This window comes from Ornithodoros turicata, chromosome 6 (assembly GCF_037126465.1).
Source record: "Ornithodoros turicata isolate Travis chromosome 6, ASM3712646v1, whole genome shotgun sequence".
Classification (NCBI taxonomy): domain Eukaryota; kingdom Metazoa; phylum Arthropoda; class Arachnida; order Ixodida; family Argasidae; genus Ornithodoros; species Ornithodoros turicata.
Window position 1 is genome coordinate 65,883,022 of NC_088206.1, and position 17,633 is coordinate 65,900,654.

A 17,633-nucleotide genomic window follows, 5' to 3' on the forward strand; every position below is an offset into this window, starting at 1 on the left:
CCGGTCATGTCGCCTTCTCTCAGTGACGGTCACGCCTTGTATTCTGACCCTCCAACCGTTGCAAAGATGTTTGCTGCGCAGTTTAGTTCGGTGTACGACGGTACCAGTAACGCTACTGCTTCCGCTGATTTCAAGACCGCACCGTACACTGATGATTTGCCTACATTTGTTATCACTGAGAGTGATGTAAGCGACGCGATCCGCAGGTTGAAACCCACAACAACAGCTGGCCCTGGTGGAATTCCAGCTATTTTTCTGAAAGCTTACTCTGATATTGTTACACCTGTACTATCGTTTATTTATAACTTGTCACTGAGATGCAATAATTTCCCTAGTCACTGGAAGTCATCCGTGGTGATTCCTGTCCACAAGTCAGGAGACCGGAACATTTCGACCAACTACAGACCGATCAGTATTCTATGTGCGCCTTCTAAGGCGCTTGAGCACATCATATATACGCACTTGTCGTCGTTTTTCAAACGCAAGCTCGTTGACTCTCAACATGGCTTCATGACAGGCAGATCTACGGTAACAAATTTGGTATCCTTCATGTCCTCCGTTGCCCCTGTCGTCAGTGCTCGCGGTCAGATTGATGTTGTCTACTTCGATGTATCAAAAGCTTTCGATTTAATGAGTCACGGCGTCCTACTAGATAAGCTACGTACATCCGGTGTTTCTGACCCGCTTGTTGCATTCTTCGAGTCATACCTAAGTCAGCGTTCCTGTTCTGTTTTTGTCTCGGGCGCGTACTCAGATGCATATGTCCCCACATCTGGGGTTCCTCAGGGATCCAACCTAGGTCCCCTGCTTTTTAATATTTTTGTGAATGACATGTCATCCTGCCTCAAACATTCTACTCTACTTCAGTATGCGGATGATTTCAAATTAATGAAAGTGATCTCTTCGGTTTCCGACTGCTTACAGCTACAGGCAGATATATCCAATATACTGTCATGGTGCAGTGCCAACGGTCTCAAAATTAACAGCGCAAAGACGAAGGTTGTCTCGTTCACACGCAAGACAAATATCTCAGTGTTTCGATACTTCTCCGACATTGAAATATGTCGTGTTGACAGTATCCGAGATTTAGGAGTTGTTTTTGATGCCAAACTGCTATTCCATGAACATGTCACAGCGGTCCGTTCTTCCGCTCTTCGCACGCTGGGCCTCCTGTCATATACATGCAAGGAGTTTCAGACACCTGCTGTCTTCGTTAAACTTTACAAGTCCCATGTTCTTCCTAGGCTTGAATATGCTTCTGTTGCTTGGAACGCACTTTCAGGTACTGATACAAAGCGTCTTGAGGCTGTACAAAAAAGAGCGCTCCATATCATACACAATGGCTTTTTACGAGAAAAGTTATTGTATGACTATGACACACTATTGCAATATTTTCACCTTCACCCACTGGCCACACGTCGCTCTATCGCCGACGCCCTATTTCTGTACAAATGTGTCCATGCCCGTGTTGATTCGCCACTCCTGCTGAGCCTCCTAAACTTTTGTATTCCTCGCGCGGCTTTTCGTAATCCACCAGTCTTCTACGTTAAACGCTTCTGCCCCAGCGATCCAATTACCCGATGCCAAATTCCTCTGAACTCGCTTCCCCCCACATGTGATATTTTCCACACCTCAAGCGCATCCCTTAAACGCGACGTTATTTCTTTCCTTCATCAGTGAATTTTCAATCGTGATATTCTTTCCTTTGTTTTTTACAGTATATCGTCTCATTCCATCTTATTACTTATGTGCTGCGCGTAATCTATGTATTGTAGTTTTGTTGCTGATATTTCATTGCATGTACTGCGTGGTATACTTGTCTGTAAATATGTAAGTACGTATGCATGTCATGTAGTTTTGTTGCTGATGTTTCATCGCGTGTACTGCGTGGTATATTTGTCTGTAAATATGTAAGTACGTATGCCTGTTATGCTTGTAATGTACCTCTGCTAGTATCCCACTGTATATGTATTATATATATGTCTGTACATAATTATTTGTGCGTTTGTCTGTATTGTATCCACTGTGAGTTATGTGTATTGTGTGCGCCAACACCATGGCCTTAGCGGCCGTTCTTGGGCACTAATAAAAATTATTATTATTATTATTAATTATTATTATTATAATGACGAACTTGCTAGCGCTATGGATACACGTCTCTATACTAAAGTCCCGAAGACATTGCTTTATTGACAGTTGTATGTCCTGTGGACATTCACGGGACATTAAATCAGGGGCAAAATAAGAACTCCTGGATGGACCATTGACATCCCTATGCCTATCCACGGATATCCCTGGGATATCCGAATCTCCACTCCGGCATATTACATCGGTATCCATACGGTGCCTGAACAGTAGCCAGAAGAGTCACATGTGCTCCTCGCAGCAGTCTGTGGCATCTGAAATAAGGAAATAGTGAGTGGTATGTGTCATGTATCTGTATGCGTTGGGCTCCGAAGCAAAACTGAGGCAACTTAAGGCACTCCAATGCACTCCAGCTGTATCGCTTAACTTTCTGCCAAGCACGCAAGAAAATCACAAGGAATGCATACTAATCTGAGGATAAATAGTTTGGAGTAGATTTACAGGTGAGGTGAACGCAGCATGCAGAACGGGCCTCATGGATAATATCGGCCACCATAGTGCGGATAACTTCGGCCAGCTGCGGATTGTGGGCAGATGTTCCTGGACTCACGTGCAAGTGCACGCTTCAAGTTACGTGAAACTACGTGAACCAATGGCGTGAGGACCACCGGCCTCTTTGCGGCCGCTCACACTTATAGACAACTTCAACTAAATTCAACTCTTTGACCAGCACCTCTACACTACCGGAGCCCACACCTTGGGTGGGTAGCCCATCCTTTTCAAGTCTATCCATAGGAAACTGCTTTCTTCGATATTATGGCATGACTTCTTGACAGCTGACGAGAGGCGCGCCTTAGCGAGGTTGCTATCTGGCCATTTCCAATATCTCCGTGGCGTCCTGCCTGGAAAGGGCTTGCAGCCTTGGGGTCCTTCAAGAACATTCAAAATGTGCGCGGTACAATGAAGAAGAAACAGCACTGCATGTCTTTGTTGAGTGCCCGCCGAGAATGCTCAATACTTTCTCGTAAATGTCTTCTACCGTCGCGCATCAGTCGCCTCAGAATCTCGGACTTTTCCATAGCTACGCTGCTAGGCCCCACGCAATATAGTGAGGTGAACAAGGCACTTCTCCAGTTCCTGCGGGTCTGTGACCTTCTGTATGAATTGTGAGCAATTCCGTGTCTGGTTCTTTTTGTTTGTTCGTTCGTTTTTCTCTTTCTTTTGGTTTGTTCTTGTTCTTTACTGGATATAGCAAGCCACCGTAGAGCAGGCTAACCATTCTCCACCATGTATTCTCCATGTATTCTCCACCCCTCTTTGCTACGTCTTCCTTCTGCACTTCAGTCGCGGTCATATACCAGTTCACAATGAAAGTTTATGCATAGATTGCGGATTTGAAAATGCTAATGTCGATACAACCATGCAGTAAATGCACTGGTGCTTCGCAGTAACGTTAGTCCACAACGTTGGAAGAGGGATCAAGCAATACCTTGAGATGCTGTTATGCATTACAGGAGAAACGTCATTTGTATCTACGTGAACACGCCCCGAACTTATTGTTCGTCGTCGAGGACCGAGTGAAAATTTGTACCCCTTTGTAATTACAACACTGTTGAAGGAGTCGGTGCCAAGTAAAGGACATTTGTACCATAGCATACATTTGTTATAGCAATAAGATCTAAACTCTAGGAAGACTGTTAATAACCTTCCTTTCAGACATAAATTTGAATCACGTCGTTAATTAAAAGTTCTTCAATATTTTGTTTCATGCAGTGCGTCCTTACCTGGCACGTTATGTTGTCTGGGCGGTTGGCAGGCCTCCCATTGTCACTGCAGTAGTATTGGCAGCCGAAAGGTCCGTATTGGTCCTGATTACAAAGGAAGGAACGTCACCGGCTATGCCAGGTTGGGTGTTGGGACAAAATCTGGCGATTGAGAGCATGCTTAGACTGGAACGAGGCTCCATGTATCATTTTTGGTTCGCCGTTGCTGAAGTATGCCTGTGGTACTCAAAGCCATGGTGTGGTGACTGTGACACTGGATACCAATACCTAGAAGGCCAGAGCCTAGGTGTGACGTATGTGGACATACTGGCGGACGAGGACATATACGCACGCGTTACGTATGTGAATACGTACGTGTTGTAACGAAGATGTGAACAGGAAAAGAAACGTCGGTTTCATGCGGTGAGGCACCAATGATCATTATCGACGCCACAGTGACCGTTCCGTGAATTATGCCACAACTTCTGATAGTTAAATGTTGGTTAAGGATTGATTTAATTAATTAATTAGTTCGTTAATTAATTATGTGTACACCCTTTTCTCGTATTTAACGTGGTAGGGTAAATGCTTCGCAATAGTGCCAGAACTTTGCCCTGATGATTAAGATTTAATTAGTAAAAGCGCAGTGTACTAGAGACCTGTGAAATGTCCAGTGCAGTGCAGGTTGTTGGAAGTAAATGACAAGAAACAACCTTGGGGCCAAGAAGCGCCTTACGCGAGGCGCTCGTTCAATTTCTTCTTTCGATTTGAGATTAAAATGAACTCGGTGTCCTCAGCTGACGGTTGTCCCCCTTCGGTGTCTCCGGTTTCTTTCCCCCACACAGGTATCTTGAACTATTGAACTATTCTTAACTTTGAAAATGATTGCTATACAATACTTACATATAAATAGTCATGGCCGTGGCCGCATTTTAGTGTTGTATTGGGCGCTGCAAAATAGGTAGACAAATATGGAGTAGAGTGTGAATAGACCCCACAGATTAAACGGTGAAATTTGAACCTTTTGTGGACGCTGGGCGGACATAGCGTTGTTCGAAGAGGAACGAATGCCGGAAACAGTACCAGCTAATAATTGCTGTACCAAGGTCCCGGGCCATCGAATCTCCTGATGACACTAATCGTTCTTACACCGTGCTCACGTCTGCATATGTAACGTTCTCCATGGTAGTCAAGCCTGAGCAAGACATGTAAATAACACAACACAGGCTTGCCTCTTATGGAGTTTAACCTCCAGCTGGCCTGCATCTACGCCATTCTATCTTTGTAAAGTCCTCCTTTGTTAAAAAACATTAGCATTAGCATCCAGTATCCTTTGTGTTGCAAATTTTCCCTCCGGTTGCCGTCGTTTTATTACCAAGAATTTCTGCGTGCCTCTATGGTGTCAGATTGGTTGCGACGGAGATCATGCTTCGTGGGAATCGTTCGCTGGTCTGCATGACAAGCAACATACTGTTGAGTCTTTTTGACCTCATCTACACCCACGTTCTCCAATGTTTGTTTTTTTAATACATCGGCCGTGGTTGCATTTTTTTGACTACCTACTTTCACCACATGGTTGGTAATAATAAGTGTTCATGACGGCCACATGAGTACATCTGACGTTCGACTGTAAGCTTACTGTGGGTCTTGAAGTATTCTGTTGCGTTTTTGACTGGCACACATGTTCCATTGACACATAGGCCGTTTGTAGCATAACCGTCGAACATCTGAAAAATGATTACAGTGTCAATATTTTAAATATAATCATGCAATATGCGATAGCATATCTTAACGTGCTTTTGGGCCTCAGTGAAGGGTAGTGTGAGAGGCGCCCTTTCACGCTCACGGTACGCAATCTCCCCCTCATTTCTTTCATTATTGCACGCCTCGACTGAAACCATGGCTGGGGATCGCAAAAACAAGACGAGGACACAAAACGCACGAGTACGAGAGCTCGGCGTGATACAAACGTGGCCGAGATTTTGCAGGTTGGAAGGTCTTTACGTTAGCGGTTCCTAAAAAATGCGAAAGAAATAGAGGTGTGCACCGATGCTGTTTCCGTCGGCGGCTGCATTGGGCCCATTTTTGGCCGGCGGCGGCGGGGTGAATCGGCGTCAATCGGAGTGCCGCCGGTGTCGGCGGTGGCGTGATCACTACTGCCGCGCTCTTCGGAAATGACATCGTTTGCGAAATACCTGAAATATCTATGGGCCTCATAACGACGTCTGTTTCGGTTTCTCTACTCTGTAGGTGTAAAACTACTTGTAAGTAATAGAATGCTTAGAAAGCACCGAATTGCTATCATACATCTGCAAGGAAAAGCTTGCCTTTGCGTCAGAGCTAACGTCATATGAGTCTCGATGATAATGACTGACGCCACAGTTGTCAGTCTGTGGATACCAGAGGGTTCTTTAACGTGCGTTGAGATTTAGCTGATATGTTTTGCTAGATTTAGCTTTCACGTTTAGGTGATATGTACATGTTTAATTATGTTTTGCTCATATATGAGCAACTTGTGCATTACAATTTTTTTATGATTACTTGTGTCTCTTAAGTTCTTGTGTTAGTTAAGTCCCGACAAAAAGTATCTAATTCCTACAGGCACTACACTTCCAACGGAGCAGCTGTTCCTTTGCAACGCTCCCATGCGAATACTACGGGACTATTGGAGGAGAAACTCAAACATGGTATTGCTTGCAGACTACTAATCCACATTCCAAACCGCATGCTATGCATCTTCATACAACTAATCCCTGCTTTGCCTTCGCAGGACCTGTAATGCCTCCTTTGTTCGCTCAACTCCCGACGTACGTAAACAAACTTCAAGGACTGAAGCTTATTACCTACTTAATTCTCTGAGTTGAACTGCACAGTATGTGATGACCAGCAGACAAAATTAATTCCGTTTTCATGAAACATGTCAATTTGTGGGTATACTGAAACAAATGAACATAATTAGGTCGACACCGCATTCCCGTTACGCTCACTTTGCTCGGGAAACCTCCATACGTTCGCCATCCTGGAAGTTCGGGGCGCCACCTGTAGTTCATTGGAATCGCGAATAGTGCTCGCAGATCTGCCACCACTGACTGCACTGCTGTAGAAGATGCGGACCCGTTCGCTAAAGAAAATGAACGTAAACGATATGTCGCCGAGCATGACAGGAAAAGGCATGCGTCAAAGCGCACTACAGTTGCTGCCGAAGGAGGGGCCGAAATACGCGTGACGCTGCACCAATACTAAACTATACTACTACGTCGAAATACTTCTTTACCCACCTACTCGTACTGCCGAACCGGGCGCCAAACGTGCACTAGCCGAAGTCGTACGTAAACGTCAGCGCGCAGAAACCCACCGTGTGCACCGAGCTGCACGGTTTGGACATCGTGGGCGGTGTGAATCTGCGCACCGCACGCAACGGCATAACGATAGACTGTGTGTTCATGTGAAGTGCTATAGTGCGCATTGCATGGACAGCATCTACTACTACAGTATTCACAAACCCATTCTCTGCATCGCCAGAACTGAAGACTACACCTAGACGAAGGGAAATCGTCCGACTGATGGTGTACGTTGACACACGTTCAGGTTCATTGCCTTACGAATAAATAGCGAGTTTTAGCAGATGATGCACGATAATGCTTCGGAACACATGAGAAGTCAATCGTCTGATTCTTTTGAAGTGGTTTACATCTCGTTGATCTTTTATTTGACAGCTTCCTTTATCGTGTCCGGGGATAGGCAAACCGAATCCTCGAATCCCAGGCAGGGGTTTCAAGACTCGGGAATCCGATTCCCACTGCCCAAAACGGCGAATTGAATATCGATTCGAATCCACCAGCCACGTTTATTTGTTTCGTTTTAAAATCGGCGCCTCCTGAGTCGGCTATAAGCCTGATTGGCTGGCGGGTGCTTTCTGGTTTGTTTGTTTACAGTGCAGTAATAATATTATTCGGTGGTTTACGTCGCGCGAGACAAGTGAGATAATGAGCGACGTCACAGCGTTGGTCTGTGGATTACTTTGGCCCACATGAGGGTCTTTAACCTGCGATGAAAGTTCACGACACGGCACCCCGTATTTAACGTCCCTCGCGGAAGACGGCGTGTCTACACAACATGTACCCTGCCACCAAGTTGCTGGCGTCATCGGCCGGGTTCGAACCCGCGACCTCTGAATCAGTTCTTTACACTGCACTAGATTGAAAGAGTTCAGGCAGGAACTCTTACATTAGAAGTTCAAAAATATTATGATTTTGCTTTTGATTGTTTTTTAGTTTTATGGAAAGAATACAGACTGGAGAGTTCATGCATTTCCTGTGGTCGATTAACAACATGCTACATAAATTACACGAAGTATATGAGTATGGTTTCTCCTGAAAGTGAACTATTATTTAATACGGTTTTCACTAAACAAAGGTATAAAGTTATGCTTCAAAACAGTTTTCGGTAGATGTGTGGTTCTTTCCCGTTTTTTTAGAAATTGAGGGAAACGCAGAAAACACGCCGCCAACAAGAAGACGTCTCAGGCTTCTTCGAAGTTTCTTCAGACTTCCCCCACTATGCTTGTTTGTGTGTTTGTTTTTCTTTTTCTTTGCTTTATTTTAATTTGTTTTTCTTTTTGTCTTTCTCTTCCTTTTTTCCTTTCTTTTCTTTCCTGGGAATAGCAAGTCGCCGTAGCGGTGGCTAACCTTTCCCTCCTATTTTTTTTATATAATAAACATATCCTCCCACCACCACCACCACCACTATACAGCTAAGTGATTTTTAGGAGGCCGAATGTTTGGGGTGGCGGTGCTTCAACTGTGCCCGCAACTATATTGTCTTGGCTCAAAAACCCTACGTTTCTTAAAGCCCGGGGGGGGGGCAACATCCTTTTACCCACCGCCCCGTGATGGCGCCCACGCATTTGGACCGAATACAATAGTAAATCTAAGAAATAACATGCTTTGGCTTCAAGGAAAATAAAAAAAGAGAGGAGGAATGCAGGAGGCACCGATGATGTGAGAAATGCAGTCGTTGCACGTCTTTTGGACAACAACACAATATATAAAACATTTAACTTACCCAACAATCTGATCCAGCAGTCTCGACCTTATAGCATGAAGAGGCTATCGAGAGAGCGCACATGTAGCTGCAGGTAAGGTGTCTCCCCTTATACTGCAAGTGATCGAAGCAAAGGTGAACATTAGAAGCAATATACATATTCCGCTACTGACATCAGAACATGCACGTTGCATACTGGCAGTTTTCAAATGGTTTCCAAGGTATCCTTTCAGTTAATGTTGCCTCCCGGAAAAATCTTCTTAAGTGTAGAACTCTTCAAATTTGTGATATTTAATTTGCGTGTCAGTACTATTCGGAGGATTCATCCATTCATGAAAATTGTAGTCGAAACACTTTCGACGCTAAATACATTAATAATATGACGAATGTTAACAGAGAAGAAAGACAAAATAGCGACACTGACAACAACAACATATGAATGTGTCGCGATGATGACAGGGGGATGCTTCTCCAACCCGAGAACTGGGACGACGTTTCCATAAACCGTGTATTCGCAATAGTCACGTTTCTGACGGCAGGCATCTTCGCCTGTCGCCAGAAAGAAAAAAAGAAGAAGAAGAAAAAGATTCAGAGCGACTCCCCTCAGGAGGATGGTGCACAGTTCGTTGTCTTTATTATATAGTATCAAAATGTCCGGATCATTGCAAAGTTTGAAATCGCATATGGATCGAGAAGGTCGCTGAGTTCCTATATTTTTCCTGGCTTGCGCAAAGAAAAAAAATCACAATCCTTGCGAGCAAATGCGCTGTCCGTTGAGTTGGCAAGACAAATCGGAAGCGCTTGTCACAACTCCACGTTGGACCGGATACTTGAGCATTGTGCGCTGATGGAGTTGATATTCTCTTCACCAGTTATAGGCATATACCCCTGATGTTCATAACATTCATTTATTGCTCTGAGCGTCAATCGGAATGATGCGTACTGAGGGAATATTCATGAGGTATTGAGAATTCGTATTCCGTACTTAAGTTATCAATATGGCTGCTGCTTTAAATCATTGATTTAAAACGATGATTTAAATCGGCATTTATATAAATCGCTTGTACCGCGTCTTCGTGGGTTGGTCTGACTCCCTTGTATGAGTTTTCGTTTTTGTCCTCCTCCGGTCACAGCACACATATTAGTTTGGTACGCATGATTCCGGTGTAGTCTCGAACATATGGGTTTAGGCCATTGGATTCTATTGCCTTGCTTACCTTAAGACGCTTGTAGTTAGTGCATGATGCTGAGAACATATCCCATGAGCATGAGATAGCGCCACTGACAGGAGACACTGCTGGAGATAATGGACTTGCACTTATTACACGTTTTAAGACAGAATTCATAGTTCGTATGAAAAGCTCAAGATGGCGATCACAATGCGAGGTCAACATGTTGCACCCTGAGTAGTAGTCAATAACATTAGTACAATGCCGGCTGCCCCCGCCCCACCCCCCTTCATAGCTTTCAGTTAGATTTTATTGTGTCATTTGTACCAGCTGTTCGTACGTCTGTCGTAATCATCTCTGCGGAGCGCGACTTATCAGCACGCGCACGACTTTCTTTTCTCGCGTATATTTGCAGTGGATTGCTTCAGTTTGGGGGTCAGCTACTAGCGCTCAAATCCAAAAGGCGCTTGCATACGGTTGATATATTCACTGCACTCATTGGCTTTTTAGCTCCGCCCTGCGTTCTTGCTTTTCGTCATTTTGACGTGGCGCTTTCCTCACTAATTACGATCAAGGGTTCCACGTATGATTTTATTTCACTTGCGGAAACTGCTTAGATGAATGTGCGTCTTGTTCTAAATTCAAAATTTAAACAGTTACAACCTCAAACTGGAAAAGAAATGCGTTCAATTTAGATATAACACGCGCACTACGTTTGAGCCACGCGGCATCGCGGCACCAGCTCGCGTGAGTCAGTGGTTAGCGCGCAGGCCATGTCACGTCGTGAATGGGAGGTACCCGGGTTCGAGTCGCGTCATATTATTATAGCAGCCCAATTCTTGAAGTTCACGTGAGAATTAGTCCAGCCGGAGATGTTGGAGATGCCGTGACGTTAAATTCCGGAACCAGGGAGCGCAAAATGTAGTTCCACAGAAACCAACGGAGCACTCCGCCTCACAGCTGATAATGAAGCCTGTTTATCGGCTGGAAATTTGAAACCTCACGTCCCTCCAGAGCGTGAGGTCCCCCCCCCCCTACTTTTGCCAGCTCGCGCGGCTCAGTAGTTAGCGTGCTGACCATGTCACGTTGAGACAGGGAGGTGCCCGTGTTCGAATCCTGGTGTCGGCTGTGCTGTCTGGGGTTTCTCCTGGGTTTTCATCGGACGCTTTCAGACCTATGTCGGCACAGTCTCATTAGAAGTCGGCCCAGGACGCACATTCCCCCAGGGGCGTGACGTTGCTGTGAGGCCGACAATGGCACGCCCTTTCACGAGCACAACCACCGCCGCCCCCCGATTGGACGGCAAAAGGCTACGTGGCCATATGTGACGTATGCATGGTGGATAGAGGCACGCGGGTTACTCATCCTTGAAAGCACTTACAGGCATGAGCCGTACGAAATGTACGTTTGGGTATTATGACCTGCGTTCTTTTATGGGGCACCATTATTTGTGAAATGTTTGGCGCCCTGTTTAAGGCCACTTTAAGATTCGCTTATTTAATATCTAAGCAGTTTTCGGCAAAAAAAATAAAATAATAATAACCAGGGAAACTGTCCGCCGATGTCGAACAGCCCGATTGCGATTGTCCCTTCAAAGACCATTTGGCTGTGAATTTTTAAAATGGTGGACCGAATTCTAGCGCACCCAATACAGCCTACCGTATATGCAAAGGAACGCAAGACGCGAGCTTTTCACAATAGAGACTACGCCTGTGCCACCATGTCAAACTACGCCATTACGATCATTTGTTATAGAAAGCGGTACACCGAGCACCTACTTACAGAACTCAAAATATGCCAAGAAGGCCAAGAAGAACTAGTCAGCGAATCGAAAGGAGAAACAATTACGAACCAACCGAATGCATGTGTGTCGCGCTCCAGTGTGGATGCACGCATATCCGATTCGAAACGCGGTTTATACATCGAGCGATTTGTCGATTGTTCGAGGAAGAGATGGCGTGACATTTATCAAGGAGAATGCAATAAGAACAATAACTCGACACGACAGCTACCTGGCCTACACATACGCTAGTAGGCAACCAACCCGTCGATCATGACGAATATACTGAGTTTCAGTTTGCATCTTGCAACAAAGGAGAGAGATTTTGCGCTTTGCGTACTCGCAGTACTTGTATTTTCGATTCAAAGCTCCCTATTAAACTCCACTCGGAACAAAACAGTGGATGACGCATCTTCATTAGTGCAAACATATTAAGTGACAGTGATGATTGGGGAATTTATGGCTCATAAACTCCCAAAAAGTATAAAGTATTTTTTACCGTAGTGCAAAAATCATTTAGCAAGCTGTTCCAGGTTAAACGTTTGCTATCAATAGAGCAACATTTTAACTGCTTAAATATGTCCTTGAGTTAACGGAAAGAAGTCCTCTTTCTCCACGATTGATGCCAGACATGCACAATCCAAAACACAAGCACCAATGCGCATTGGAAGGGTTTTCAGTCTATACGGATTACTCATTACGGAGTACTCATTACACCATTGAACAATCCGTGAATGGAACACCCTTCCGGACGCTGTTGTTAATTAAGTTTACATGCATCGCTCTGTTACTGTTTTAGAATCTGTATTGTATTGCATCTATAACAACACACTGTGTGGATCAATTGTATCCTAAACAACATAAATAGAGGAAGCGATCCATTGCGATTACTTATTGTGGGGAATGACTAGAAGAGGTAAAAAGTTAGAAAGTAGAGCAACAGTAACCGGGAGTCCACTTACAGAACTGCAGGTATGCGACGAGAGCTACGACGAACGTGCCAGTGAGCCGAACCATGTCGGTTGCTTTCCGTGCATGCGGGACAGATGTGATGCGCATCAACGGTTATATATCGAACAATTTTGAGGTAGGTGGATCAATTTCAAAGGACAAGCCTCAACATTGTCGATCATTTGGGCAAGAAATTACATGAGATTCCTCGACAATGTGATTACTCGACGCGGCAGCTGTGCACATACGCCGGTTCACTAACAGTTTGTCCATCATGATAAATATATTGAGTTTGAATGTTACAAAAAGAGAAAGAAATAGATCAATTGTATTCTTGCTACTCCGAAGAAAGACGTCCCCCTAACCGAACTGTTGTGGTGGTAGTGGTCCTGAAAAAGCTCGCCATTGTCGGCCTCACAGAGGTGGGCAACGTCACGGCTGATGCCTGGTTCACACTGCCACTTCTCTCCGTTGCGGGTACGGTGCAGATCGAGTGCGGATGCGGTTGTCGTACGACACGCTGTTTAGACACATGCGTTCTTGTCACAGAAAGTGCCTGTGTTTGACTAATCATGCCTCCACTCTTTCTACGTCTATTTATCTATCTATCTGTGCTCTGCGGTTGACCTTAGCTCATTGGTTAGCTGCATAGCTGGAGGTGATGCGTACCGCATGGAGTTCGATCGAGCAAAAGCTCATGCGGTGCGTATGCTTCTTTGATTCGCCGTACTTCGTTACTATAACAACCCTGCCGCGCCGCATCCGTAACGCGTGAAAATGCAGCAGTGTGAACCAGGCATAACGTTCTGGGAGAAAAAAGTGCGTCCTGGGCCGACTTCTGAGGGAACTGTGCCGACGTATGTCTGACAGCGTTTGAGGAAAACACAGGAAGATTCTCAGGCAGCACAGTCGGCACAGGGATTCCAACCCGGGTACCTCGACGTGACATGACCATCACGCTAACCACTGAGCCACGCGAGCTGGTACAGTGCTGGAAAAATGCTTACGGAGCGCGCGAGCGGTGTATTTTTCCCTCCGTGCGACACCCTAGCGGCGTGCGGAAGCGGGCGAGCTCACTCGTTCAGAGGGATGGACGAGTGCGCTCGTTGTGACAACCACGGCAGTTTCGGTGTCGCTTGAATGTTGCTCGAAGTGCTTTGGATTGGTGTCGCTACCGGCGCACTCCTCTCCCTTCCTCTGGACAAGTGAACTAGAATAAAGGAGACCGTTTTCGCCGGCCGCTAGGGTGTCGCGCCGAGGACAAAATACACCGCTCGCGCGTTCCGTAAACTTTTGTCCAGCACTGTACATATGCACATGCATATCTGCATCCCATAGGAGTGAACAGAATCGCGGCACCTAAAACAGGAACAAATAATTCGACAACACGTACCGAGCTTCGACTGCTTCAGTAAATCACAACTCGCCGGCACAATGTAATGGGTTAATTTCCATGCAACTAGAAGGAATTATCATATGTTTATAACGTAACCAGGTTACCAGAACCGTCGCACTGCGTGTTCCCCACCTGTGCAATGCACCAGTCGAACTATCAACGACTGCCACATTTCAGTTGTTCATGTTTTTATACACCTTGGGGCTTGTGTTGCGTTCATCTGTTGTATATTTTAGCCCCAGAACCGTTACTTTCCACAAGACTTTACTTTCAGAAAACAACGCCTTTATAACGAGGGTCACGCTTTTTGTCTGTAATGATGGATGACCAAAACACCCTCCGCCGTTATTTCTACTATGCACCACCAGGATCCGCAGGTCGGAATGACGTTCAAGTTATCTCTGATACGGGCTGTACTTGTGTAGTGTGTGTGTGTGTTTGAGAGAGAGAAGAAGAAATGTAGGAAATAATGTGAAGAAAGTGATTGCATCTCCCGTTGAATGAAGCCCCCTTGGAAAGCAGAAAGCAGCCAGCGCAGCGTAATTGCTTAACGCGCTCGACTGGCAGTCGACAGATGGGTGATTACATTGCCACCGGGGGTGGGTCATTCTCGGGCCCTCCCCCTCATGTGTCGGTAACAGTTTAAGTATTTCTTGTCCATATGATTACGCGTGTCTGGCCCAGATACAAGTCGGGCCTTGTGTCGGGCGGGCCCCTGAAGATGCTCGGGCACCGGTGCTCCATCCCCAGCTGGTTCCCTTCTCTCGCCGGCCCTGAATCGAACTATGACTTTTTCGACTACTGGCATATTTCAATCGTTCATATTCTCAGGTACGATGGGGCTTGTGTTGTGTCCACCTGTTGTGTCTTTCAGTCTCAGAAGCATTATTTTAGTCACAGAGCAGTATGTAAACCGATGAACGAGATACCGCTGACTCGGATGGTACATTAGATTAGATTAGCAAATTATATTGCATTTCTCTCTTTTTTTTTCAGTAGGAGAGGGGAGTGGTAGTTAGTTATAATTGCACGGAACATATCAGCATTCATACAAAACAATGATAATGGAATGTGGTTACTACTCCACGCTTGTTCTAGGTGTAGTAGAATTAAAGAGACTATGATATGATATGATATACATATACAGAGGAAAGGTAGTAGAATTACGTTACGTGCATTTCGTTTCCGTTAAAGGAGTAATAAGGTGATATTTAACATCGGTCGAAACCCTGCCTCGTCTGTCAAACTGTCCACCAGGAGTCACCATCCAAAATATTTTCGCTCTGCGCTGCGCTATAACGGTGTTATTAAATTTACCAAAAAAGGAAAAAAACGGTCGTAAGAAGCAGACGCTGACGGCCGGCACGACCCTCGCGTGACGGGGAGAATGCCCCGAGCCTTTTTTTTCTTCTTTATACTTGTTTATTTCTTCTCGGCTCACGCGCCGCTTATACACGCTTGAGCTGTGTGGCCTGGTCGCTACGTCACTGGTCACGTGAGGGGAGTAGTATACGTCACGATGTCCTCTCGCTGTGCGATTCGCTCTTCTCATAAAGAGAATGATTTTCCGAAGGTGTCCAGAACTGAGCCCTCGTGGCGTAGCAGCCCCCGCTGACGTCAGTCGCGACGTTGCCCATTTTTGTGAGGCTGACAACGGCGACCTCTTCCAGCAGTACCACCACCAGCAGCCCTACACTCTTAGAAACGAACTTCACCACGTAGCACGCTCCTAGCCAACCATCATCCCGAATGACAACGTTCTCGCCCCAGATTTGTTGAAAACGGGAGGAGGAGCCTATTTTGTGCCCATTATGGACGGCACAAAATAGGCTCCTCCTCCCGTTTTCAACAAATCTAGGGCGAGAACGTTGTCATTCGGGGTGATGGTTGGCTAGTTGCGTGCTATGTGGTGAAGTTCATTTTTAAGAGTGTAGCGTTCGCTTTGTAGGTCACCAGGTCGCAGGTTGTTCTTTGGCAGGAACTCATTTTATTCGTTGGAGAGCTCCCTGCACTGGAAAGCAAAAAACAAAAAAAAATGAAAGAAAAACTGTGGGTCACCTCAGCTTTCCTTTAACGTTACCATGCTTGAATTTTTCTTTTTTTTTTCTTTCTGTTTCCGTTTCCAGCAAAGGTAAAGAAAACGTGTTTGTTTCCCTTTGAATTTTCGTTTCCTACGAAATTTGGGTATTTAAAGTTTCTCGTTTCCTTTTCCGGTAGCAAACCCTAGTTACATATCCCGTAGGCAACACATGCAAACGTGCTGGTCGTGGTTTTTTCGGAAGACCTGTCGTGGAATCACCCCAATCCTAGTATGAAAGTTGAGCAAGGTGGTTGGTATAATAAAGTGATGTAGGCATTTTCTTCCAACCAACGCAAAATTGGTGTTAGACAAGAGTATCTTATTTTCAACTTTGGTACTACGCATTAGTACGGGATAGGACAAGCAAGAAGAACCAAACATATATACTATACGAAAATGAATGTTATGGACAATTGCAGATTTAAGTTCGAGAGGTCATGCTGAATTGCTGCTTCAAGAATGTGCAATTTTAAACATAACAACAACAACAACAACAACTTTATTTTATGATTATGATTGGAGAGTTTCACCGCCAGTTTCCGCCCCATTGCTGGTGATAATGGGGGAAATTAAAAAATCAGATACCTCACAGTGAGGACCAAGAGATTAAAAGAGTTTTTGAGGGCAGAGGGAACATGCGCTCGCTGTATAAATATAGGTTGTTACGGTTTTGCATTAAGATGATGGTCAGAACAGGAATTCTAACTCTTGTTTGCTTACAAGGAAACACATCCTTTGAGGACATTCAATGATTGAAACCTCTTTTGCAGTCACAGACACAGAAAAACAGGTTATGGAGCTCAGTCCATTTCTTGTCAAGCACCTAGTCTATTAAACGGTATAAATTCTAAAACTCCGAATATTCTCTCGATTTCAAGTAATATATCAAGGGTCTCTTCTTGACGTAGTCGTTCTGTTGAACGTGTCTGTGCTTACAATCTATAAAATTAAGTTTACTTCGAGACTGCAATTTCATGTTTCATTGTTGTTTGTGATGTGGTGGCCTCTCCAGACACCTTGTGTGTGAAATACAGCATTATTATTTGAACAGGTGTCTAGAAGTGTTAGAAAACAAACTGGCTTTGCCACAAGCACTGCAGTTTGATATTACCGTATCCTTCGCAGTAGACAACATCTGGTAAGAAAAGACGTAAAGGTCATAAAAGCTCACTATATCTGTGCCTGTTGACACAATAAAACTATTTTCTTCGTGTGTTAGCCACAGATGAGCAGGCAGGTGCGGTCTACTGTTAGCAATGCACTCAAAGTATTGACATATTACTGGCGTCTTCATACTGCTAACATGCCCATTTGCGCCAGGTGTATTTGCGCGTTCGAACAGTATACAACTATAACAACAATAAGT

The 17,633-nt window shown here is 45.0% G+C and overlaps 1 protein-coding gene and 1 long non-coding RNA gene across 3 annotated transcripts; one reads left to right on the forward strand and one right to left on the reverse strand.

Moving 5' to 3' along the window:
* Positions 1-2,170: 2,170 nt before the first annotated feature.
* Positions 2,171-12,895, reverse strand: LOC135398200 (uncharacterized). 2 transcript variants are annotated; one of them, XM_064629628.1, is made up of 7 exons: positions 12,803-12,895; positions 10,109-10,188; positions 8,913-9,005; positions 5,488-5,575; positions 4,752-4,798; positions 3,870-3,953; positions 2,171-2,399 (listed from the first exon to the last, which is right to left on the reverse strand). In XM_064629628.1, exons 1-7 carry the CDS (start codon positions 12,855-12,857, stop codon positions 2,325-2,327), a joined length of 522 nt encoding a protein of 173 aa, XP_064485698.1. In that variant the 5' UTR covers positions 12,858-12,895; the 3' UTR covers positions 2,171-2,324. The 2 variants fall into 2 exon arrangements, with proteins under 2 accessions (XP_064485698.1, XP_064485700.1); XM_064629630.1 differs by having other exon boundaries at positions 10,109-10,185; positions 12,803-12,890.
* On the forward strand, positions 4,628-7,237 carry LOC135398202 (uncharacterized). Its single transcript, XR_010424028.1, has 3 exons — positions 4,628-4,693; positions 6,450-6,535; positions 6,619-7,237. It is a non-coding gene; the product is annotated as an uncharacterized LOC135398202 (long non-coding RNA).
* Positions 12,896-17,633: the final 4,738 nt, after the last annotated feature.